This window comes from Ostrea edulis, chromosome 7, assembly GCF_947568905.1.
Source record: "Ostrea edulis chromosome 7, xbOstEdul1.1, whole genome shotgun sequence".
Lineage (NCBI taxonomy): Eukaryota > Metazoa > Mollusca > Bivalvia > Ostreida > Ostreidae > Ostrea > Ostrea edulis.
The window spans coordinates 78,285,638-78,313,094 of NC_079170.1; the positions used below are offsets into that span (position 1 = coordinate 78,285,638).

The window sequence follows — 27,457 nt, forward strand, 5'->3', positions numbered from 1 at the left end:
GTAAAATGCTCCGGCAATTTCCGCTTATAGCATTTATGAAAATAATTAGTTTAATTTCAATGTTGTGTAATTTTTTATAAAACATATTTGTCGTAGTGGGGAATATTTTGTCAAATTCTTTGAAATAAAAAAATTACAAATTATTGTGCTATATCTATTCGTCCAATTTTCTCCGAAATCATTTGATGTAAGTGGCCTTGTGGAAGACCAAAACATGGCAGTGAACGATGGTAAGTGTAGTACAGAACCACACAGGATTATATGCTTACGGTGCTACTGTTTGAGCGAGTGCAGCTACATATCAGATATTCAATCTCCATGGTTTTGATCAGGATCAATTTTAACAATATTTATTTACCAAACACTGCGAAAATCGGGATCTGATGCCCAGTGCAGTGGTGGGTAACCATAGTCAAATACTGCGTAAGTGAATGGGATTTGTTTGGGTCGCAAAGATAGCCTAGTTTAGTCCTCTCCCATGGTTTTATGTTAATTCATAAACAATCAAAGTCCAATATTGGGTTCTTGCTAGATTTAGATCACTCTGAAATGCCCGGCATGGCATGTACGCACCAACACTTATGTATGTGGTTGAAAGACCAGGACTGGCCAGGAGTCCGTTTCGTTTAACCAATCATAAATCGTAAACCAGGGTTTGACACTAAGGCACGTCTGACCAACCAAGTCTATTAAATGATAGGCCCAGTCGGGTACAATTTTGGTTTACTAGTTTTGACTGGTCGTGTTGAAAAAACAAATAAGAAACTTTGTTTTAAACCATAAGATATTTAATTCATTCTTAACTAAAAAGTAACTGTAAAACTTACTGAACAATTTTAATCAGTGTGATGAGATAATCTCTAATTTTAATTGTAATAAATAAGTTGCGGTCGGAAGAGATGTTTTACAACACATCTGTTCATTATTGTTAAAAATGTGAATGTAAAGTTTTGTTTTAGATAAATAGATTTTTTACTTAAAGGGAAAGGCAACCCTAACCACATTGTTGCTTTTATGAATAAAGTAGTACTTACTGATATCGTAAATGACAGTCTTTAACTACAAAAATCCTTGCCTAATGATTAAATCAATATCAATCTATCATATATTTTAAATCACCCGCTGCTAAAAGAGCAGCCATTTAAGTTTAATTTATGACGTCGCACCGTCGATTCCAGTTTATTTCATCAGCAGCACTTTGGACATGACAAGTCACGAACAGTTAAGTTTGGAGCCGTATAGATTTGAGCCCGTTCTTTCGCAAGAAGAAATTGAGAAAAGAAGATGTTCAGTCGAGTCTCAGACCAGGCAGATGGTACACGTTTCTTCATACAAATGTCTCGAACCTCATCTTGTCATTACGCAAAGATGGATCCACAGTATACATAGTCTTTTCTTTTTGAGATGACTTGGTCGGGTCAGGAATTTCTAAAAAAAAAACTTTTTTTTTTTTGTTTTTCACTTCTCCCCTACGCATTAGTGCAATTAACAGCTTGATAGGAAGGCATCAACTCGTAAAATCTACCACATCATGCACATCTTTGATGATCTTAGAATCTCATCAAAACCGGAACAAAAGGTGTGATGTCCAAATTTTTGATTTTTGTGGTCTTGAATACAAAAGAGTTCCACATCATGACAGCCACTATAGATGGCAGGAATTTCAATTTTTAACGTTTTCAAATTAGTTTTGAAGCTTATCTAGGCCATATATCAGCAGAATAGTATGACAAATTTTTATCATATAATTAATCCTATCATTTATCATGTAAATGTTTTTTGGGTTGCCTTCCCCTTTAAAGATAAAAAACAGATCACCAACACATCATGAGAATGCGATTTCAAATTCATGTGGTTGACCGCGGTTTCGACCTTAGATGGTCATCATCAGAATGAGTAAAAAACGAGTAAAAATCTGAAATTTAACTACTGAGGTGCAAATTTCGGTTAACGTTATCAGATAAAAATAGATTCCGGAGTGACGTTACTATAAACAAAGAAACAATGGTGGATGACAACAAACATGTGAATCAAATGTGTTAAAATATCATTATCTTTTTATTTCACTTTGGGCAAGTAAACTCGTACTTTCACTTGTCGGAAAGAAAAACTTAGTTGTCTGAAATTTTTACGATTTTAATATGCCTATTAACCGGTAATTTTAATTAGCTCTCTCTGTCATTCGGTAAATTGTTAAGTTTTCACTTCTTTAGAATAGTTTTCCCTCTTTCAGGGTTTCCCTTTTTCCCCAGTGTAAGAGGTTATATCTGTGAATTATGCCATATAAGTTGAATTATTGTAGGTGAATGAAATTTATGAAAAATGTCATTGACAGATATAAATAAACGGTCATTTGTAGGAAAATAGATCTTTTCACTGCAAAAGAACGAACAAAGGATGTAACATGAGGCAAAGTTTTGACGCATGGATTTGATTCAAATGATCGATATATTATTTCAATAAGAAAAGTTTCAAAAGTGTTACAAATCAGTTTTTATTTAATAACTCATTTAAATATTCATGGATGCTAGGAATTTTGTACATTATACTACCGATAAGAAAATGCAAAGTACCAGCAATAGTGGGTGTATCACTGCATGAATTTCTGACACATGGTACCGTACATTTCATACTACTGTCAGTGTCGATTAAACCTTAAAATTAGTATTGTCACACCGCCTGAATTTCACGTTTTCTTTTTAATTCAGATTTTTTTTTATTTTCAACATTGCCTTTTCTTTTATTGTCTTCTTTCTGAGCATTTACCTCACTAAAATACTTTGAGAGACAGTTGTGAAGCAATCTCTCACTAAAGGGTGTGCTACGCAAGCTTCACTTTATTGTGGAGCGTAGCGTAACACCCTCTGGTGAGAGATTGAGTTGTGAAGCCATCATTTTCTCACAAATATGACTAAGATAAGTCATACATCGAATAGTTTATGTTATTCGGAAACAACTTACTGATAGGAAAAGATATGGTGCGATCTTCGTTAGTGGTAGTAGTACTGAAAAATAAACTGACGATTCGGTAATACGAAGTTGGGCTTTACTATCTAATATTTGGTATTCATGAAGCTTAACAGAATTATTATAATAATCACATTTCTCATGAAATAATCACTTGCCCCATCGGGCAAGTGTGTATTGAGTTTCACTTGTCCGAACTTGATTTTCACTTGCCTCAGGCAATCGGACAACCGTTAGTGTCGATCCCTGAATATAGAGTTTTTCAAAAATTAATAGTCATGGTGTTTATTAAGGGGATGGACATATAAACAAATTTAATTAATTTAAAAGAGTTCATAAATTCCATAAATCTTCACAGTTCTATTTTTAAATTGCGGTGGTAATTCGTCCATGCAGATAGTTTCTGTTGATTCCATTTTCCGGGGCTTGTATGTGTATGGTTTTTCTGCTGGAACTATTCAAAATTTCGATATTGTTGATTTTAATCGGCATTCTGCTGGGGGTTCCATTTCGTTGTTTTTTCAGAATCAATCTAAAATGTACATAAAGGGGAAGTTTCCCCGGGAAGAGGGTTTTCTTGGGGGGTATCATATCAGAGAAAACGGGGCTTGGTTTCTTTTGGGGGGATCAAGCTAAATAAGTTTATTAGACGGAATAAGGCCCATCTCTATAACTCACGTATTGCATGCAACGCGCCACAGTAAAATCCTCGATTTTCTCGTAGAGCGTTGCAAATAACAGGAGTATATATAGATAGACGATTCTTATTTTCTCGTTTAAGAATCAATCTAAAATGCACATAAAGGGGAAGTTTCTCCATAACTCACACGTTGCACGCATTAATTTTCATAAATTGGTTGTTTTACTGTGGAGCGTTGCATGCAGCACGTGAGATATATAGAAGGGCTTGATCCCCCCCCCCCCTCCCCCCCCCCCCCCCCCCCCAAAGAAACCAAGCCCCGTTTTCTCTGATATGGTACCCCCAAGAAAACCCTCTTTCCAGGGAAACTTCCCCTTTATGTACATTTTAGATTGATTCTTAAACGAGAAAATAAGAATTGTCATCCTATATATACTCCTGTTATTTGCAACGCTCTATGAGAAATTTGGTGATTTTACTGTGGAGAGTTGCCTGCAACGCCTTGATGTTAGATGCTATAATAGCATGATGGTAATATTTTAATTTCGTAAATAATATTTATGATAATTAGGGCACATGTTTTGTTAAAATGTTGATCTAGACATGTACATTATGAAAGAGAAACAAATGAATTCAAAGAGAGATGGTATAACGGAATAAGCCGCATGAAGCATACGATATTGTTCATAAATCTATATTCTATGCAATTTCTTTGATATTCATAGAAATTTTTTCTTGTCAGTTTAATCTCTTATAGAAAATACGAACCCGATGTATATTTTTGTATCGTAATATATACTCGGGATTTTATTACCCTAAAACGTATACGCAATGCGTTGCAGATAACGGTATATAGCCGTTTTACATATTCTTTATAAAACCTTTTGCATGTGCAGTGGTTTGGAGAATAAAACTGAAGAAAAAAACGTATTTACTCTTTGTCAGCAATATACGGTAACCTTTTGGTTTTTTTAAATGGCCTAATTTCCCTAGAATTGAAATTGGGAAAAACGTATGTCATGTATATATATGATTGGGGAAAATAGCTATTTTTAGTGAGGGGAAACAGCCGAATATCGGTGGCATTTTGGCCCCCCAAAAAATCACTGAAAATGTTAATAATCGAAAAATTTCATAACATTTTTGAGTTGAGGATGACAATGTTACTGAATTCGGACCTGAAATGATCTAGTAATATTATTTTTATTAGTCCCCTACCGATGAAGTTGAAGGGGACAGTCTTTAGGTTTGTGCTCTGTCTGTCTTGCCTGTCAGTCCTGCAAATCAGTTTTCCACACTTTTTTCTCTGTTCTTGCAGATATTTATGTCATATTTGGTACATTCCTTTCCCATAACAAGTTATAGATCAAGTTCAAATTTGGTTTCGATCCATTGATTTTTCACTTAGTTATGGTTCATGGACTTGGTAAAATAGCAGGAATTATCAGTTTTCCGGACTTTTTTTTTTTTGACGTGCTTGTAGATATTCATTTGATAATTGGTACATTGCTTTGCCATAACAAGTTACAGATGCAGTTTGAATTTTATGATTTTTTTTTTGCTGAGTTACGGCCCTTGGACTTTTGAAAAATAGTGTGAATTATCAGTTTTTCTGACTTTAGTTTTTGTTATTGTGCTTGCGGATATTCATTTGATAAGTGGTCAGTACATTTTTAGTTCACTTCTACAAAGTTGATAAGAACTAGTGGAGTCACATCCACACCAGCTTAAAGTTTACATCCAAGTTATTTATGTAAAGATAAGAGTACTACACTCATTAAAACTTCTAGCATTGTAATGAAACAAAGTAGCTAAATCATTCATGATCACCTACATTTCACAGTTCATTGACCTGGCGAAAGAACTTTAAACCTAATTATAGATTTTTCTTTTTCCCTGGTTTAGTCTTTGAACCTGAATAGAACTGTAGTTGATTTCTAACCATTCCTATCCTGGTTTCCCAATCTTCCCCCATTAATGAACTTTGAATGTTGTTGTGGTCCAGTAATTTTTGCGACCGGTAGGGGACTAATACTCTCAGAATGCTTGTTTTTAAATAAAGAAGTTGTTTTCTATTAACTACATTTAATTAGATTACATGTAAATATTCCCATGTGGAATTTCAGCACATATATATGTATGTATTGATTTACTTTCATCCCCCTTCCTTCCATTTTAGAATATTCATAATTTAAAATTTTTAATTTAGTTAAAGTTACCCTCTGCGCATGAGTCAGTAGACTCAGTACTTTTAAAATGAACTAACCCCATACCCAACAGTAACAGACAATGAAACACAACTTGTTAACAATAAAACAAAACACGGATAACACATTGATTACATATATTAATTAATAAAATTACATTCAAAATTTTTTTTAATGTAAAAGTAAAATTAATTTTCATCAAATCAAAAGACTTACTACCATCACTCTATAAGAAAATTTGACAATTAATGTACTTTGTTACTAACTAACCCGCAATACGATTGAAATAAAAATAAATAATTATTCCGATATTAAATAATAGTGAGCAAAGCTCGCGTCGCAAAGCGACATGACGAGCTCGCTCCAATGATTACGCAATTGAGTCACGTGATTTGCTCTTCATCAGCTGAAAAATGATGCAGACATCCCATAATGCTTCTGGAAAAATGTCGCCGTCACTGCAGTATACTTCATTAACAACCAATAAATAGTTTGGAAAGTACCACAAATGATTTTAAATTACAGACAAGCTTTTCTTCGTATGTTTTGTTGTGTATCATTGTTTGATTTGAAAGAAAAACAATCGCAGCTAATGATGACGTCACAATGCACTGTCTACGTACATCAACCGCATTATATTTCCCGCGTTAAATGAATTGCCTAAAGTCATGTTGTAAGATGCTCACTGTCAAAGCACTTTAATATTAGGGGGTGCTCACTGCCCAAGCCATCTCTCCAGTAAAGCATGATCGAATAATTGGACAATCAATAAATTATTGTAGCGTAATTATAAAATATAACTGGAATCCATTTCCTTGCAGTTGCCCCCTTAATTGTTTGAAAAGGAAGTACGATACTGAAGTCTGTATTCGTTGGATGATGAAGTGTGCCCGTGTGTAAAATGATTATTACAGAAAATATATCCATGCTGCAAATTTTGATATATGTAGTGAATATCTAGTGCACTAGTTCCATACCATGATTCTTGAAATATAGAGTACTCATATACTCTACTACATGTAATTGTTCTTAATAGTGAAATGTTTGCATAAAAAATGATGTATGTTAATTTTAATCAACATGTAAAAACGATGAATTAAATATTGATTGATTGATTGTATATTTTTTTAACGTCCTGCTTGAAAATATTTCACTCATATGGAGACATCAGATGAATTAGATATATTTTCACTAATAACATGGCAATGGACTTTGCAACTAGGGGTGAAACGATGCATTGCGATGCGGCCGAATCGCGATGTAGAGATCTCGATTCGATGTCCGATTTATTCCGGGTCTGTTTCGGTTCGATACGGTTCTAGAATCATAGCAAACATTGTTTTTGATAACACGGTTTCTGATTGCCCAATGGAATTGAAAATTGCCCAATCAACGTACGAGTAAACTTTGCTTTATCAAAATGGACACAGTCGAGTTGAAAAACGCACCCCCAATGTATAAATCCTGGGTATGGTGACAGTTCGGCTTTAGGACAAGTGATAAGAGTGTTGCTTTATGTTAAACGCTTTTATATTATGTAGAATTTATTTGCAGAGAGCAATAAATACAATAAAGATAAAAAATCTAAGCATTTTAAAGAATTTGGAACATGCTATTGTATCGAATCGAGACTAAAGTATCGAAAATCGAATCGAGAAGGTACTGTATCGTTTCACCCCTATAATTGCAACCTTACAATTTCCGGGTTCCTGAGTGGATTCAAGGTTGTGGGATGACCACGAGTCGACTCGGGACCCCTGATGTTGTGAGGATGTGGACTGTGGTCAGTTGCAGGGATTGGTATGTGATTTGTTACTGATTAAACCAACAGTAACATGTTAAAAACACTGTCAAATGTCACAATTTGTAAGTCATGGGGCCAGAAAAAATATTCTGTTTTAAGTTTACATTCACCGCTTATGTCATTAACAATTTTGTTTTGACGTTTTTAAAAAGTACAGTAGTAAATATGAAATTGTAAATTGAATATTTCTTTGGAATTTTAAGTCTATGGAAACCAAGAAAATTAATCTATCTTTTAATAATTATCATTAACAGTCATGGGTTTGTTCTTTATTAACTACCGCTTATATCCCTATGGTAGTATGGTGAAACAATATGGTGTTTGATACTGTATTCATTCATTATGTTCCTAACTGTTTGTTTTACATGTTGTACAGAATTTGGAAGGGTCTCTTGGATTAGCTAAGTGTCAATTAACACCCTTGTGAGCACAGGTAAACAATAGAAATTAACAAGGCCACTAGTGTTTTTCACACCTCTGGTCAATAATTTCCCACCTGGCCAGTCAGTCAGTCAATTTGCACACCTGGACGATCTTGATCAATCTCTGGCCAAACTTTTCTTGTCTTCAAAAAGTGGCTGGTATGTTAAGGGTAAATTACACATGTTTGTTAACAAATGTACTAATTAAAAAGTGGCCAATGTCCGGTTTTCAGGGGTTGCCGGTTTTGTAAGACTTTCTTTGTAAGGAAATGTTAAGATTTCTGCCGGGACTTTGAAAATCGGCCGATATTCAGGGAGAACCGGTTTTCTGAGGGGCCGGTTTGGAGAAGTTTCACTGTATACGGTAATTTGTTTTTCTCCTCATACAGTTTGTTTAGTAGATCTGGTTATTTCCTATTGCAACAGTTAGATATATCAGTATTATATATATCAGTGAGAGCCGTGATTGATTTCCCCCACTTTGGAAACTGATTGCGATTCTAGACTATATTTGATAAACTGACATTCACTATCTTGTATGATAGGTGAAAAGTAACAGACACTACAACAAAATCAATACGTTGCTGAATTAGCCAAGAAATATGAAACCTTCACACAGAAGTTCCCACACAGCTGGTATTGTTTACGAGGTCACGCTTTGACATTTGATTAAAGTTAACTGGATATTATCATATTCCATCATTCTGATAAAACGAGGGATCTGCTGGGGCACATTTAACACATAATCTCTCGTCAAAGAGAATTTTTATCTGGCACATAATTCAATCAGCTGATCTCTGCTACACAGCTGTCACAGATTCAATGTGTAATCAAAATTAAATAAAATCAACAAAAGAAAGTCAAAAGTCACAAATTAAAAATCCGTGTTTCTCCGCCAAAATGAAGGAAACCCTTCACACTTTTGTCAAACTGAAAATGTCCCATCTCGACCCTCCCCCCCCCCCCCCCCCCCCCCCCTTAAAAAAAACCCCACATTCCACCAACTGAGAATTAATGGTGACTATTATACACCTATTTACTGGCTATGAGGACAATAGCAAGTTTACTGTCCCCCAGGACAGCAACTATTTCCCGAGGCGCAGCCGAGGGAAATAGTTGCTGTTGAGGTGGACAATAAACTTGCTATTGTCTGAATAGTCAGTAAATATGTGTTTTATTATACAATAGTGTAGACTTTACTTGCGTCAAACATACCAAAGTGAAGTAAACTAATATTCGGCATCATAGCCCAGATGGAATCGACCGAGGTGATCCGAGTGGTAAACTAATTAGAGTTATCAGACTTTGACGTCACAGAAAAGAAAACACGGGGAAATATAGCATCCGGTAAATAGTTTCGAGACTATTTCCCTAGCGCGAGATAGTTCAGAAACTATTATGGATGAAAAGTGCAGGATATGTACAACAATATTTGGTTTAATTTATTTATTCATAAAAAAGCAGTTGTAATAGAAAGCAGTCTCAAAAATATTTAAAACCCCTGCTGGACTCAAACCTGCGATCTACAGTTAATTTCAATTAAATTAATTTCAATGAATTTGCTAATCTACTGAGCTACTCAACTATATAGGCATTTAAATAAAAAATGAGTAGAAAAAAATTGCTGATATTTATATTTTCATCCATGTTATAAAAGGAAGTCTGCAGCCATTATGACGATGTAGATTACCTCCTTAAAAGTAACCAAAATTTACACACGTGTTGTATTCTGGTTTTCTGCAGATGAAATTATTTTGTTATATATTCTGATTTTCTGCAGAATGATGAAATTATATTGTAAGTTATATATTCTGATTTTCTGCAGAATGATGAAATTATTTTGTTATATATTCTGATGTTCTTCAGAATGATGAGATTATTTTGTTATATATTCTGATTTTCTGCAGAATGATGAAATTATATTGTTATATGTTCTGATTTTCTACAGATGAAATTATAAAGAGAAGACTGTTATATGAAGGAGATGGGGGAAATGACGATAAGCGCATTAACAGTCTGCTGAAGACGTTCATACGATGGTGTCACTCCTCAGAATCGCAGCAGGAAAAGTAACGACTGTTTCTAAGAATATTTCAAAATGAGATGATCCTTCATATTCATCACATCTTCATTACCCACAATTCCCAAGTTTCTTATAGTTCCTGTATTCTTGCTCATTTTAAAATAATGGACTTTAGCAAAGGCAATTGGAATTTGAAAGAGAAAAAAAAGCAACGTTTTGTGCATGATTTGGATTTCACACAGTTTAGAGAAGTTGTGAAAGGAATGATTGATTTAACATTACAATGAGCATTTTAAAAGCAATGAAGTCGTAATATGAATCATCACCTTTTTAGCATTTTCAAATTGATCTTGACACAGTTTTTCAGATCATCCTTCAATTTTTGTAACTAATATGGTCTTTTTCACATTGGAAATGTGGCCTTCGATTAGTCCCAGTTTCACAAAATGAAGAATCTTGGGTGTTTTTTTTTATGAAATGGAAATGTAGCCTTTGATTAGTCCCAGTTTCACGAAAGGGAAAATCCTGGTTGCTTTATTTATGAAATCCAGAAAAATGTAGAATATTTGTTAAGTGTAGATAATTACAGTCAATTTGATGAATTATCTGAAATTTTAGACTCAAATCAAATAATCATTCAGTGTCAAATAAACTAAGATAAGAGTTTGAATTATTTTTGTTTGGAATGAGGGTGAAAGGGTGGGCTGTAGGGGAGGGGGAGGGGGGATCCAGTCAAGTTCTGTTACTGAACATTGATTTTGTCATCTGATGTCAATTTTATTGTCATTGTGAAAGACACTCAATAAATACTGATACATCACCTACAGTTAACCAGCTGGTAAGTGTGTTATATTGATTTGCATTAACTAAACAAATGAATGTATGGGTTGTATGTGTAATGGGGATATAACTTCTAGGAAGAATGGTTAATTTGCATAATTAGTTTTGTAATTTCTTTTTAATAAATACCAGTTTTAATATCAAGTTGATAAGTCAGGACATTTCTAGAGAATACTCATCATTTCCGTTAGTGGAACTCTTAAAATTAAAGGTGCGTAAAGTCATGCTACCGGGACAACATATGTAAACATTACTTAGTCATAAATTATGGCATTGAATACAAATTATAATCAACTTCAAACCACAACACTGATTGAAACTCTAAAGTCAAAGCAATTGATTATTCTAACAAGAAAAATTACGAACTTGTTAAACTATGTGAGGGCCTGCATGTTTGCTAATTAAAGGTGACAGATATTTATAAATCATTATAATAATCGTAAGAAGAACTGTAAAGGGAAAAACTTACATATATGCACATGTAGAACTGTTAGCTGACTGTAGAACTGTTAACTGACTGTAGAACTGTTAGCTGACTGTAGAACTGTTAACTGACTGTAGAACTGTTAGCTGACTGTAGAACTGTTAACTGACTGTAGAACTGTTAGCTGACTGACTGTACAACTGTTAGCTGACTGACTGTAGAACTGTTAGCTGACTGACTGTAGAACTGTTAGCTGACTGTAGAACTGTTAACTGACTGTAGAACTGTTAACTGGCTGTAGAACTGTTAGCTGACTGACTATAGAACTGTTAGCTGACTGACTGTAGAACTGTTAGCTGACTGTAGAACTGTTAGCTGACTGTAGAACTGTTAACTGACTGTAGAACTGTTAACTGATTGTAGAACTGTTAGCTGACTGTAGAACTGTTAACTGACTGTAGAACTGTTAACTGACTGTAGAACTGTTAACTGATTGTAGAACTGTTAGCTGACTGTAGAACTGTTAACTGACTGTAGAACTGTTAGCTGACTGACTGTAGAACTGTTAGCTGACTGACTGTAGAACTGTTAGCTGACTGACTGTAGAACTGTTAGCTGACTGACTGTAGAACTGTTAACTGACTGTAGAACTGTTAGCTGATTGTAGAACTGTTAGCTGACTGACTGTAGAACTGTTAGCTGACTGACTGTAGAACTGTTAGCTGACTGTAGAACTGTTTGCTGACTGTAGAACTGTTAGCTGATTGTAGAACTGTTAACTGACTGTAGAACTGTTAACTGACTGTAGAACTGTTAGCTGATTGTAGAACTGTTAGCTGACTGACTGTAGAACTGTTAGCTGACTGTATAACTGTTAGCTGACTGCAGAACTATTAACTGATTGTAGAACTGTTAACTGACTGTAGAACTGTTAACTGACTGTCGAACTGTTAGCTGATTGTAGAACTGTTAGCTGACTGACTGTAGAACTGTTAGCTGACTGACTGTAGAACTGTTAGCTGACTGTAGAACTGTTAACTGACTTTAGAACTGTTAACTGACTGTAGAACTGTTAACTGACTGTAGAACTGTTAGCTGACTGACTGTTGAACTGTTAGCTGACTGACTGTAGAACTGTTAGCTGACTGTAGAACTGTTAACTGACTGTAGAACTGTTAGCTGATTGTAGAACTGTTAGCTGACTGTAGAACTGTTAACTGACTGTAGAACTGTTAGCTGACTGACTGTAGAACTGTTAGCTGACTGTAGAACTGTTAGCTGACTGACTGTAGAACTGTTAACTGACTGTAGAACTGTTAGCTGACTGACTGTAGAACTGTTAGCTGACTGACTGTAGAACTGTTAACTGACTGTAGAACTGTTAGCTGATTGTAGAACTGTTAGCTGATTGTAGAACTGTTATTTGACTGTAGAACTGTTAGCTGACTGTAGAACTGTTAACTGACTGTAGAACTGTTAACTGACTGTAGAACTGTTAACTAGCTAGAGAGTCTCATGAACAATGATGAAGACAAACATTAAATTATCAAACATCGCATAATGAAAAATAAATCAAACAATGAGTAAACACATTAGATAATCAAACAGCAAATAAACAAAGAATAAATAAATAAAATATTAAAATAACAAATGAATAAACAAATGAACAACAAAAAAGGTAGAAAAGAAAATCAAACAGATAAACAAATAATCGATAAATAAACTAAAGCAACAAATATCAATTTAACAAAAATAAAACAAGAAACAAAGTATCAAGCAACTAATAAAGAATCAAAATAGACAAGCAGCAAATCATCAAATGATGATCGAGTGAAAAACAAAGCATTAGATAATTAAACTACATGTGATGAGTGAAAACAAAGCATTAGATAATTAAACTACATGTGATGAGTGAAAAACAAAGCATTAGATAATTAAACTACATGTGATGAGTAAAAAACAAAGCATTAGATAATTAATCTACATGTGATGAGTGAAAAACAAAGCATTAGATAATTAACTACATGTGATTAGTGAAAAACAAAGCATTAGATAATTAATCTACATGTGATGAGTAAAAAACAAAGCATTAGATAATTAAACTACATGTGATGAGTGAAAAACAAAGCATTAGATAATTAAACTACATGTGATGAGTGAAAAACAAAGCATTAGATATTAACTACATGTGATTAGTGAAAAACAAAACATTAGATAATTAACTACATGTGATTTGTGAAAAACAAAACATTAGATAATTGAACTACATGTGATGAGTGAAAACAAAGCATTAGATAATTAAACTACATGTGATGAGTGAAAAACAAAACATTAGATAATTGAACTACATGTGATGAGTGAAAAACAAAACATTAGATAATTAAACTACATGTGATGAGTGAAAAACAAAGCATTAGATAATTAATCTACATGTGATGAGTGAAAAACAAAGCATTAGATAATTAAACTACATGTGATGAGTGAAAAACAAAGCATTAGATAATTAAACTACATGTGATGAGTGAAAAACAAAGCATTAGATAATTAACTACATGTGATGAGTGAAAAACAAAACATTAGATAATTGAACTACATGTGATGAGTGAAAAACAAAACATTAGATAATTAAACTACATGTGATGAGTGAAAAACAAAGCATTAGATAATTAAACTACATGTGATGAGTGAAAAACAAAGCATTAGATAATTAAACTACATGTGATGAGTGAAAAACAAAGCATTAGATAATTAAAGTACATGTGATGAGTGAAAAACAAAGCATTAGATAATTAAACTACATGTGATGAGTGAAAAACAAAGCATTAGATAATTAAACTACATGTGATGAGTGAAAAACAAAGCATTAGAGAATAAAACTACATGTGATGAGTGAAAAACAAAGCATTAGATAATTAAACTATGTTATGTAGGAACAAACAGTTATAAATAAAGAGACTAATTGCTATCTCATTGACTGCGGTTAAGAACATGCTTTTATATGTATTATTGATAAGTTCCTATCATTTGTTGTCTGTGCCTGTTAGGTGTCTCTCCAACTCGTTACTTAATTTATTGCCTCATTACCATATTTCTATCATTATAATGTCGGTTAACTAGGATGCCCTTGATGAATTTTTAAAATGAAATTATGCAACTTCTGTAACTGAACAATGTGTGTTTGATTGATATACATTCCTCCTCACTGATTATAGATACCAGTGTAAATTCTGGAATTGTTACGCATGACAGGATTTTCTCCCTTGTTTTATACCAGTGTAAATTCTGGAATTGTTGCGCATGACAGGATTTTCTCCCTTGTTTTATACCAATGTAAATTCTGGAATTGTTACCCATGACAGGATTTTCTCCCTTGTTTTATACAAGTGTAAATTCTGGAATTGTTACCCATGACAGGATTTTTTCCCTTGTCTTATACAAGTGTAAATTCTGGAATTGTTACGCATGACAGGATTTTCTCCCTTGTTTTAGCGCTCTAGGATTGGAGAGAATGATGGCTTCTCTGATGCAATGTGAACACACGATGGAGAAGTCTATGCTGGTTCATACCATGAACACCAGGGAGCAGGACAACTACAACAAACTCAGTCAAGAAATAGGTAACCACAACAAACTCAGTCAACAAATAGATAACCACAACAAACTCAGTCCACAAACTCAGTCAAGAAATAGATAATCACAGCAAACTCAGTCAAGAAATAAATAACCACAACAAACTCAGTCAACAAACTCAGTCAACAAATAGATAACCAAAACAAACTCAGTCCACAAACTCAGTCAACAAATAGGTAACCACAACAAACTCAGTCAACAAATAGATAACCACAACAAACTCAGTCAAGGAATAGATAACCACAACAAACTCAGTCCACAAACTCAGTCAAGAAATAGATAACCACAACAAACTCAGTCAAGAAATAGGTAACTACCTCAAACTCAGTCAACACATAGGTAACAACAACAAACTCAGTCAATAAACTCAGTCAACACATAGATAACCACAACAAACTCAGTCCACAAACTCAGTCAACACATAGATAACCACAACAAACTCAGTCCACAAACTCAGTCAACAAATAGATAATCACAGCAAACTCAGTCAACACATAGATAACCACAACAAACTCAGTCCACAAACTCAGTCAACAAATAGATAACCACAACAAACTCAGTCAACAAATAGATAACCACAACAAACTCAGTCAACACATAGATAACCACAAAAAACTCAGTCCACAAACTGTCAACAAATAGGTAACCACAGCAAACTCAGTCAACACATAGATAACCACAACAAACTCAGTCCACAAACTCAGTCAACAAATAGATAACCACAACAAACTCAGTCAACAAATAGATAACCACAACAAACTCAGTCAACACATAGATAATCACAAAAAACTCAGTCCACAAACTGTCAACAAATAGGTAACCACAGCAAACTCAGTCAACATATAGGTAACCACAACAAACTCAGTCCACAAACTCAGTCAACAAATAGATAACCACAACAAACTCAGTCAACAAATAGGTAACCACAACAAACTCAGTCAACACATAGATAACCACAACAAACTCAGTCCACAAACTCAGTCAACAAATAGATAACCACAACAAACTCAGTCAAGAAATAGGTAACCACAACAAATTCAGTCAACCTTGAGCGCCAAGCATAGTATGAAATAGTGATACTTCACCTCAATATCAGGGACAATTCTCGATGGAACTTACAACAATCAATAAATCACACTTTTAACATTCTGTCAGATTGTTCAGGAATGATGAGGAGCTAACTTTCTTAAAAACTTTAGACACTCAGTCCCTAAAGTTTATAAGATGTATTCTTGCTTCACCATCATGCAATGTAGGTGATTCATGTTCTTCATTGTGTGATGTGCTGATTGGTTGCTTGCTTGTTTTACGTCTGGCAGAGAAGTTTCCACTCATATGGAGACGTCACCTCTTGTAGGTAAAGTACCACAAATTAAGATAGATGTCGTAGCAGTGAGGGTTCTTTAACGTGCCAACACCTGCTGTGACATGGAAACTGCTTTTTGAAGTCATATTCGAAAGACCCGTGATTCTCACTTCTAAATGTAGTGAGCATTTAGCGAAGGAGCAATCACTATATTTTACGTCTTAGTTTTGATGCGACCATGGCATGAGCGAGGCTCGAACTCACAACCTCCCGGTTATGAAGCAAATGCTCTACCACTGAGCATCTGCGACCAATTTGTATGAAATGTAGGTGCTTAAAAAGGTACGAGGACCTCTTGTTTGCTCATGTGTTTGTATTTTGATATTTACAGAGGACCTCTTGTTTGCTCATGTGTTTGTATTTTGATATTTACAGAGGACCTCTTGTTTGCTCATGTGTTTGTATTTTGATATTTACAGAGGACCTCTTGTTTGCTCATGTGTTTGTATTTTGATATTTACAGAGGACCTCTTGTTTGCTCATGTGTTTGTATTTTGATATTTACAGAAGCAAAGATTCAGGATGCTACGGAGAAGATTGCTGAATGTAAAAATGAATTATCACAAGCGAAGCGAATACGAAAAAATCGACAAGGTAGATATATATATCACAAGCGAAACGAATACGAAAAAATCGACAAGGTAGATATATAGATCACAAGCGAAGCGAATACGTAAAAATCGACAAGGTACATATATAGATCACAAGCAAAGCGAATACGTAAAAATTGACAAGGTAGATATATATATGTATGCCTGAAGTTGTGGCTCACATATTCTTGTTAATCGGTTAGTCAAATTGCTTTGAAGTAGAACTAAACATTTATAATTGTAAACATATTTTTGTAATGAAGCGATTTTTTTGAGCCAACAGTGAAGCTGATTTTCGATTACAACATTGAAACATCACTAGTATTAAAATTATATATTGTTTGTTGTATGTCTGTTTAGTCTCTCTCCAGTAAACGTACAACGTAATTGTGGATATTTTTCAGAGTATGATGCTTTAGCAAGAGTGATACAGCAACACCCAGATAGACAGGAAACAATGAAGTAAGACTCGCTATTCTCCGGTTTATTCTATTTTTGATGACTGTTTATGATACATTATAACTATAGTTAAATGTTTTCTGCACATTGGTTGAAAAGTGCAAATAAGGAGATTGAAATACTGTGAAATACCGTTTCTTACGTTGTCACAGTACAGTAGTGTAATGGGGGGGGGAGCAATAAAATAATGTAATACCGGGGGGGGGGGGGGAGGGGGGTGAACATAATAAAATAACATAATACCGGGATCAATAAAATAATGTAATACTGAGATCAATGTAATACAATAACGTAATACCGGGGTCAATATGATAAAATAATGTAATACTGGGGTCATCATAATAAAATAATGTAATACCAGGGTCATCATAATAAAATAATGTAATACCAGGGTCATCATAATAAAATAATGTAATACCAGGGTCATCATAATAATATAATGTAATACCAGGGTCATCGTAATAAAATAACATAACACTGGGGTCAACGTTATAGAATAATGTAAAGTAATACCGGTGTCAACATAATAATATAATACTATAGGGTCAACGTTATAGAATAATGTAAAGTAATACCGGGGTCAACATAATAATATAATACAGTCAACTCTCGATAAACCGCCACCTTTTGTTCTTATGAAATCATGGCATTATAACGAATTTGGCGATGAATTGAATTACTGCCATCTTGAAGAAATAGAGTTACCGTTCTTTTATATGTAAGAGTTATCTTTTGTCCTGACTTGCGTAAACCACATAAACAACGCCTTTTCTAAGTCAGTATTAAGTGCACTGCGGTGCCGTTTCCTGGCAGGCGAGCCTTCAGAGATTGGGTCAGGGTCTGCAAGAATTGCATCCTTTGCTGCTAAGATGTCGCCCACTGTCCTTCTTTTTATAGACTTTTCCCATAAAACAAAAAAAATGATTTGCAATATCCTGATGGGTACATTTTGGATGATGTCCTTGGTACGTAATGATTTTTTCTCATCGAAATTTAACAGGACCCTCTTTCGTGGCGAAGCCATAGCTAAATTGAAATGTGTTTCTATGATGTATAAACAACTTGACTACAGTTCATCTCGAGTAATTTTCTTGTTTATTCAATATGTACAGCAATTACTGGGATCCTTCTGTCCAGGTGTACGCCGGAGATCGATAATGACCAATTTACTGCTTCACTGACCATGTGCACCTATGGCGGTTTATCGAGATAATTAACATGTTGAAATAGACTTTTGTAATGAAAACACTGTGGCAAATGGCGATAGCGAATTTGGCGTTTTAACGAGAGTTTTAAGTAACAGGAAAAATGTTCCTAGAAAAATGCGGCGTTATAACGAAAATGGCGATGAATTGAGTGGCGATAATTCGAGAGTTACCTGTACTATAGGGTCAACGTTATAGAATAATGTAAAGTGATACCGGTGTCAACATAATAATATAATACTATAGGGTCAACGTTATAGAATAATGTAAAGTAATACCGGTGTCAACATAATAATATTATACTATAGGGTCAACGTTATAGAATAATGTAAAGTAATACCGGTGTCAACATAATAATATTATACTATAGGGTCAATGTTATAGAATAATGTAAAGTAATACCGGGGTCAACATAATAATATACTATAGGGTCAATGTTATAGAACAATGTAAAGTGATACCGGGGTCAACATAATAATATAATACTATAGGGTCAACGTTATAGAATAATGTAAAGTGATACCGGGGTCAACATAATAATATAATACTATAGGGTCAACGTTATAGAATAATGTAAAGTGATACCGGGGTCAACATAATAATATAATACTATAGGGTCAACGTTATAGAATAATGTAAAGTAATACCGGGGTCAACATAATAATATAATACTATAGGGTCAACGTTATAGAATAATGTAAAGTAATACCGGGGTCAACATAATAATATAATACTATAGGGTCAACGTTATAGAATAATGTAAAGTAATACCATAAGTAATGCCGGTGTCAACATAATAAAAGTTGCCAGAGAAATCCAATAAGAACATTTCCAAATTGTATATCCGATAATAAGGGGGGGAGGGGGGGGGATTTTTCTTGTGTTACCTTGTGGTAAGGACTTTTACGTTTGAATTTATTTACAGGTTGTCTTAAATGTCCAATTGTCTTCGTTTTCTCTCTTTTCTTCTTTTCTGGTGTAGGATGCAGATATGTAGATGAGCTTGGGTTATCTGCCTTTGTCTCTGCCATTTTCTTTTAACTTTCGCTTCCTTACATAGTGCGTACATGTAAATTTCACCCAAAAATGAATGCGTTTGCATTCAACATTTCTACATAAAATGATAAAAGAAAACATCATTTTTATTGACAACCCTTTATTTAGTCCTATTTTTATTTTGAAAAATAACTTCAAATATGCAGTCATCGATGTTTCATGTTTCTGGTGTCAGTGAAATTAAGTGAATAGTTAATTAAGGCTGTGATAACATGAATGAAGTTTACATTTTGTGAAAATTATGTATGATGCCCAAGCTGTTTGTAGAAGTAAAATTTATAGAGATTAATTAAGTGCAATCTATGAATAAACACTACTTAATTGTTTATCAATGGCTTTGATCTGGTGAGATCTGTCAAATAATGATAAGTCAGGCATGACTAATCCCCTAATAGACCAGAAAATTTACACAAGGACATTCTGGGGCAGTCAAGGGTCCGCTGCTGATTATAGGATGATTATCGTAATCAACATTAAATATCCAGGGGTTAATCATATTTTTGCCGAAGATTTTACAATGTTATACTAAATCCTAGCATCTTGGGACAACATAAAAACTGTCTATTTCATGTATGTTTCTTAAGAAGTGATTTTGTGATTCGAAATTCCAACCTAATAAATAGTCTAACTTCATTAACAATGAATGTAGTTACAGACTTTCATTGTATGTGGCTGGACCGGGATTCGAACCCAGGACCCTGGTTTTATTAGTCAGGTATTTTTAAGACTACCTACTGAGTTTACTCGGGGGAGGGGGGGGGGGGGGATATCCTCTGTCAGTCTGCTATCTGACCATTTCACTTTTAAGTTAGATGCTGAGTTACCCATTTTTTTGTGATACAAAAATAATATATTTTTTCTGTACAAAAATGACTGTATTAATAATAGATTAAAAATATACTTTTATGTATAATTATTTTTTGATATGGGTACCTACTGAGTTTACTTGGGGAGTGGGGGGTGGGTGGGGGGGGGATATCCTCTGTCAGTCTGCTGTCTGACCATTTCACTTTATGATGCTATTGTTATACCGCCCACAACAAGTTGTGGGGGGGGTATACTGGAATCGGATTGTCCGTCTGTCCGTCCGTCTGTAGACGCAATGGTTTCCGGGCTCTAAAGCATTATCCTTTCTACCTACAGTCACCATATCATACATATGGACTACCCATGGGATGAAGATGTTCCCTATCGATTTTGGGGTCAAAAGGTCAAAGGTCACGTGCACTGGCCATCGAAGTAGCAATATGGTTCAGTTTGTCATGCCATTTGTTTTTTTACACTCAGAAAAGAGGTAGTTTATACCTATTACCAACACCCTTTGGGAGATTGGGGTAATCGGGGGATATTCTTAGTGAGCATTGCTCACAGTGCCTCTTGTTTATCAGTAATAATCATGTGTATATTAACTACAGTCAAACCTCATTATTTTGAACTCGATGGGGCCATGAAATTTTTTTTTGGAGATATCTGAGGGTTCAAGATATTGAGGTTAAAATACATAAAACAAATGTAGGAGGGACTTCCATGTCACTTCAACATATCCATATTATTCAAGATATCAATGTTCAAGATGCAGAAGTTCAACTGTGTGTGAAAAGTAGTACTTACATGTATCAAGATTGTAGAAAACTGTTTGACTTTTAATACTAATCTGTATTATCAGTAAACAATATGTTTTTATTCATTAAGATATTTAAGATTTAAAAAAAAGATCTGAACTTCTTGAGATTGAGTTTATTCTAACTATTGAACTGTTGGTTGTAGACAGTTACAGGGTTTAGATAAAGATGTGTCCAGCTTGGAGGAACAGAAGAAATCACTAGAGGAAAAGGTCAGTGTTGTAATTACATCAGTATTCATGGTACCAGTTGGTAGTGTGTTGTACTTAAATGAATATTCATGGTACCAGTCAGCACAGTGTTATACCTACATTAATATTCATGGTACTAATAGCTACTGTGTTGTACTTATGAATATTCATGGTACCAGTAGGTACAGTGTTATGCTTCATGAATATTCGTGGTGCCAGTAGGTACAGTGTTATGCTTCATGAATATTCATGGTACCAGTAGGTACAGTGTTATGCTTCATGAATATTCATGGTACCGGTAGGTACAGTGTTATGCTTCATGAATATTCATGGTGCCAGTAGGTACAGTTATGCTTCATGATTATTCATGTTACCAGTAAATACAGTGTTGTATTTCATGAATATTCATGGTACCAGTAGATACTGTGTTCTGCTTCATGAATATTCATGGTACCAATAGGAACAGTGCTGTACTTACAACAATGTTCATGGTAGCAATAGGTACTGTGTTGACAGTTGTTCTAATATTCGTGACACCAGTGTTTAATGTATTTTGAGGTCTCTATAGTGATGTTAATTTATGGTCAATACCAAAATATGAATATCATGATAAGAAAAATGAATATTATGATATTAGATTTAAAGTTTGTAATTAGAATAAATAAAAATCTTGCCAGGTTTGCTGTTGTGAAATTTGATCTGTAGTTCAGTTTAAGGAGGAATAATACAACATAATGGCTGACTTCCTTTTTGGAACTTAATGAAAATATAGACATCAAGAATATATGTACATGTATATTCCTTTTAAATCTAATTGCCTAGCTGGGTAGCTGAGTAGGTTTATGTGTCAACTCCTGGTCTGTAGATTGTGGATTCGAGTCTGGTAGGGGTTTTGATTTTTTCCCCGTATTACTTTCAACTGAAAATGTATTTTTTAACTATATGAGGTAAATTTAAAACTTCTTGAAATATTATCATACATGTACATATCCTCCACTTTCCATCCATATCAAATTTCTCTGATGTGTTATTCTTCCTTAAACTGAGATAAATGTATGAGCGAGAAAAGAATTAACATCCCTACTGATCAACATCTTCACATGTTAACCCATTGAGCTACAGATCAACATCTTCACATGTTAACCCATTGAGCTACAGATCAACATCTTCACATGTTAACCCATTAAGCTAAAGATCAACATCTTCACATGTTAACCCATTGAGCTACAGATCAACAGCTTCACATGTTAACCCATTAAGCTAAAGATCAACTTCTTCACATGTAAACCATTGAGCTATTTGGCTAGGCAGTATTAGATTTAAAAGGACAAGGGATATATTGTTGATACTTGTTTTTAGTGTATATGTGTTTAGAAAGGCAGTCAACCTTTATGATGTGTTAGAACTCAGGGTCTGTGTCATGGAAATTGTTATTCCTGTAATGTAGGACTAGAATTCAGTGTCTTGTGTCACCTGAATGTGCTTTGAATGAGATCATATTTCTTTTGTTCTCAGCTGGATTTGAGAAGAAAGCAGTTCCATGTTTTGATTGCAGCCATCCATGAATTGGAAAACATTTTAGACGGTAAGATGTCTGATAATTGGTGAATGTTCATGTCATTTAACAGCTCTGAATATTCAGAGCCAAACTCTGCTCTGATGTGAAATATTGGAGGAGACATCAGCAGATGAGGAAGTCTAAAGTCTGTGACTGAAAGGTCTGGTGTGCTTTAAGAGGCATCATGTAGCAGATGTGCAGGAATCGCCTCCTTTTATGAGAGCACGTTAGATACAGGCCTGCAGTGTGACAGCTGATATTATCTATAGTGTACAACATCTTGACACAAATGAAATATGTTAATTTTGAATTTTTTTGTGGGAGGGGTACTTTATCTTTGAAATTGTTCGGAGATTTTATGTTCAGATTGTGATGTGTATTTTATTAATGGAATGATTCACTGACGCCTAGATTATGAAACAGACTGCTGTGTATACCGGTCCCCTGTAATATATGTTATAATGAGAGCACTGCCTGGAAGGAATTTTATTATGTCCTGTATGACGTGTCTGTCTGTCAGTCTGTAAGTTTGAGATGGTCTCTTGTGAGATACTAATATATATGTTATATATAATTAGTATCTCACAAGAGTTCATAGAAAGTAGAAACTGACTATATAAAATAATTTATGAACTCTTCAAGGTGATCAATGGGGAAATCACATTTTCAATAAATTATTGGTTTTATATTTATGTTTTTCATTAGGTAGGGGGTGGGGGTGGGTGGGTATGTACATCAGATCTATACATACTATCCATACTTCAGGTGTCTGTGAACGTTACTACCTTGCTCAAAGGTTTTGACCTTGTGCTTCCATATGACCTTGACTAAACATTGGATTGGCCTTACCATACCATTTGTGTCCTATGAACGTGCATCTCTAGTGTGTAAATGTGCATCTCTAGTGTGTGAACGTGCATCTCTAGTGTGTGAACGTGCATCTCTAGTGTGTAAACATGCACACTCCTTCACATGTATATCCTCTCTAATTACCTAGTAACAGAACCAGGAGTGTAATACAATTACCTAGTAACAGAACCAGGAGTGTAATACATTTATAGCAATATATTTACATTCACTGAATCTTTTCTCTTATATTTCTTTTCAAATTGACATTGCTTTCATCTGCGACAATGAATACACAATTTTGCAAACTTGTTCAATCTGTTTTTTATTCGCCTGTCATTAGACGGGACGTATTATGTTCTGGCGCTGCCCGTGTGTCTGTCCATCGGGGGTCATGTTTTCCAGACTTTTTTCCGTAATTGATGCATGTACAACTTTGAAATTTGGTCACAATACCTCCCTCAAGAATTGTAAGAGTGAGTTTGCATTTCAGCTGGATTGGTCCATCATTGACCTACTTTAGGGCTATAAGTAGGTCAAACAGTTTTCCGGACTTTTTTTCGTTACAGATACAGATATTGCCTTGAAATTTACACATAAGCTTCCTTTCAAAAGAATACAAGTTCAGTTTGCATTTCAGCTGGATTGGTCCATCCTTGACCTAATTTTTGGAAAAAATAGATCAAACAGTTTTCTGTGCTTTTTTTCATTACGGATACAAATATTGCCCTAATACTTAATCAAAGGCTTCCTCTCAGAGGAATGCAAGTTCAGTTTGCATTTTAGCAGGATTGGTCCATCCTTGACCTATTTTTTGGGGAAAATAGGTCAAACGGTTTTCCAGGCTTGTTTTCATTACGGATACAGATATTGTCCTGATATTTAGTCGAAGGCTTTCTCTCAGAGGAATAAAAGTTCAGTTGTTTGCATTTCAGCAGGATTGGTCCATCCTTGACCTACTTTTGGACTAAAAATAGGTCAGACAGTTTTCTGAGCTTTTTTTCATTACGGATACAGATATTGCCCTGATATTTAGTCAAAGGCTTCCTCTCAGATGAAGACAAGTGCAGTTAACATTTCAGCTGGATTGGCACACTACGACCTACAGTACTTTAGGGGTAGAAGTAGGTCAAACAGTTTTCCAGAATTTTTTTTGGTATGGTCACAGATATTGCCCTGAAATTTAATTACAACCTCCCTTTCAGAGAAATACATAATCAGTTTACATTTCAACTTAATTTAATTGGTGCACCATGACCTACTTTAGGGTTAAAAGTAGATCAAATGGTTTCCTGGACCTTTTATCATCATAAATAGATATTGCACCAACATTTTGTCACGTCCTCACTCTCAGTGAAAATTTAAAACATAATCAGTTCACATGTCAGATGGATTGGTGCACCATGACCCACTTTAAGGCTTTTCTATTCAGAATGTGTGTTGTATCAATTCAGAGTGCACAATATGCTTCCAGGTTGAATTTCACTGTCTGACGGGGGTATATTGTACCGTTTGTTGAATTTCACTGTCCGACGGGCGTATATTGTACTGTTTGTTGAATTTCACTGTCCGACGGGCGTATATTGTACCGTTTGTTGAATTTCACTGTCTGACGGGCGTATATTGTACCGTTTGTTGAATTTCACTGTCTGACGGGCGTATATTGTACCGTTTGCGGTACTCTTGTTTTTAGCATCATCTGCCTGTATAATCATTACTAAATATGGAGCATTGCCAAACTTAAAGGTGTATTGGCTGTTCCAAGTAAAGTAACAAAATGGTCAAAGATATGATGTTCTAATGCTTAAATCTAGTCTATATTTTAAAAAATACAGAAAATATATATAAAAACAATAAATGTCGGTCTTTGTTTAATTAATGCAGGTTATGATTTTTTTTTTTGCAATGCTAGCTACCTTCATCACCCAATAAAACAGCAAAGAAGCATTGTATTGTTTAAATGATTAGTTTGAATGTAATAACCTGCATTTCATAGCAACAGAATGATTGTGCATTGTTGTCTGTTGCAGAGGATGAAGCTAAAGAAGGAGGGGCTGAAGAAATGGACACTAACTGAGACATGAACTGGGAGTGTTTACAGAGAGGCAGCGATGTGCAATGAGATGGCCCCGCCCCCATGGAGGTGTAAACTTAGGGCGACTGAAACACCTTACAGAGGGGATTTTATCTGAACACAATTAAAGTGTTGACTATGAGAACCTGTATGTAGGGTGTGAATGGCATCTCATTAAGCATAAATTATCTTCATTTTCTATTGTATTTGATTCCGCATATGTACAGTGTATCTATAACAATTGTATGTTTGAGATCAGGAACATTAAAAATTTAAAAATTCAGCTCACCAGAGTGTTGAGTTTACTTTTACACGATTCGTGGTTCTTTGCTTAGAATTTGTTTTTCGCTCTTCTTTAGCTCACAAGCTGAAATCTCGATTGAGCTTCTCTGATCAAATCTGTCCAATGTCTGTTCATTCCTTCGTAGTCTGTTCACTTTTCACAATTTGAACATCTTCTCAAGAACTATTGTACCAATTTCAACCAAGCTTACCAGGAAGCATCCCTGGGTAAAGAAAGTTTGAGTTTGTTCAAAAGACGGATTTTGTCTTTTTATTTGCTCGTCAAAGGTGACGAATTGGGGTATAGTGTCGTCCGTCTGTCTGGACCATGTAGGCAAAATGCAAAATGAACCGTAAGCTCCAGGATATTACAACTTGGTAAATTTTAACACCTTGATGAGAGGAAGATGCCTATTGTTTTTCCAAGGTCAAGGTTGTAGTATCAGTCAATAGGAAAACTTTGTAGGTAGAATACAGACCAAACTATTGGGACTAGAATATTGCAGCTTGGAACATTTAATCACCATGATGAGAGGAAGATGCCTATTGTTTTTCAAGGCTGTTCTTGTCAGCGCAAAACTCTGAGACCGCTCAACAGAATTTGGTGAAACTTTGTAGTTTTAAAATAAGGACATACTGTGTAGATGTGCATATTCCCAGAAAATTTTGATTCAAAACTTTTTCTGGGAGTTATGCCCCTATTGAACTTAGAATATCGAGCCTGCCTGTCCTGTTCTTGCAGTAATGCATAGCATTACCATTCATTATGTGAGGCATTGTCAAGCAATGTTGGAGCGTGGGGTATGTGAGCTTGCTCATTTCTGCTGTCTTTCATTAAAAGATGACTAATTTAAAACCAAAACTTGTACAAAGGCTCCCTTGGATATTTGTACAATGACGATTCAAGTTCCCAACATAATGGTCCATGACAGAACTTCAAGAGAGGATCAGAGATGTATATAGGAATACAGTATGTAAAGATACTCTAAGACTTTCTTATAATAGTCTTCTCACTAAAGTCTTCCTTTAGTGCAGGTTTAAGTTTATTTGCACAAGAATTACAAGGGAACAATGTGTACAACAGATATGTGAACATCCTTACATAGTTTAGACGGGAGAATGTTTACTTCTTAATCCCTGGGGTCAGGATGGGGCCTCAATAAGTGTTCAGAGTTTCACATAGGAATACATCTGAGGAAGAACCTCGAATTGATATGTAAGAATATCCTCATGTAGTGTACAATCAAACTT

The 27,457-nt window shown here is 34.9% G+C and overlaps 1 protein-coding gene across 1 annotated transcript; it reads left to right on the forward strand.

Annotated features, from left to right (window-relative positions):
- The first annotated feature begins 123 nt into the window (after positions 1-123).
- Positions 124-26,212, forward strand: LOC125655597 (THO complex subunit 7 homolog). The gene is made up of 8 exons (XM_056145409.1): positions 124-230; positions 9,989-10,109; positions 14,817-14,944; positions 16,831-16,917; positions 17,318-17,375; positions 21,401-21,467; positions 22,962-23,031; positions 25,881-26,212. The coding sequence occupies exons 1-8, from the start codon at positions 215-217 to the stop codon at positions 25,925-25,927; spliced, it is 594 nt and encodes a 197-aa protein (XP_056001384.1). The 5' UTR covers positions 124-214; the 3' UTR covers positions 25,928-26,212.
- The last annotated feature ends 1,245 nt before the right edge of the window (positions 26,213-27,457 follow it).

Excerpts from the sequence above, each read along its gene's own strand:
- LOC125655597 (XM_056145409.1), top strand. Across the intron at positions 10,110-14,816 it reads TCAGAATCGCAGCAGGAAAA|CGCTCTAGGATTGGAGAGAA; the intron begins GTAACGACTGTT and ends CCCTTGTTTTAG. Across the intron at positions 14,945-16,830 it reads CAAACTCAGTCAAGAAATAG|AAGCAAAGATTCAGGATGCT; the intron begins GTAACCACAACA and ends TGATATTTACAG.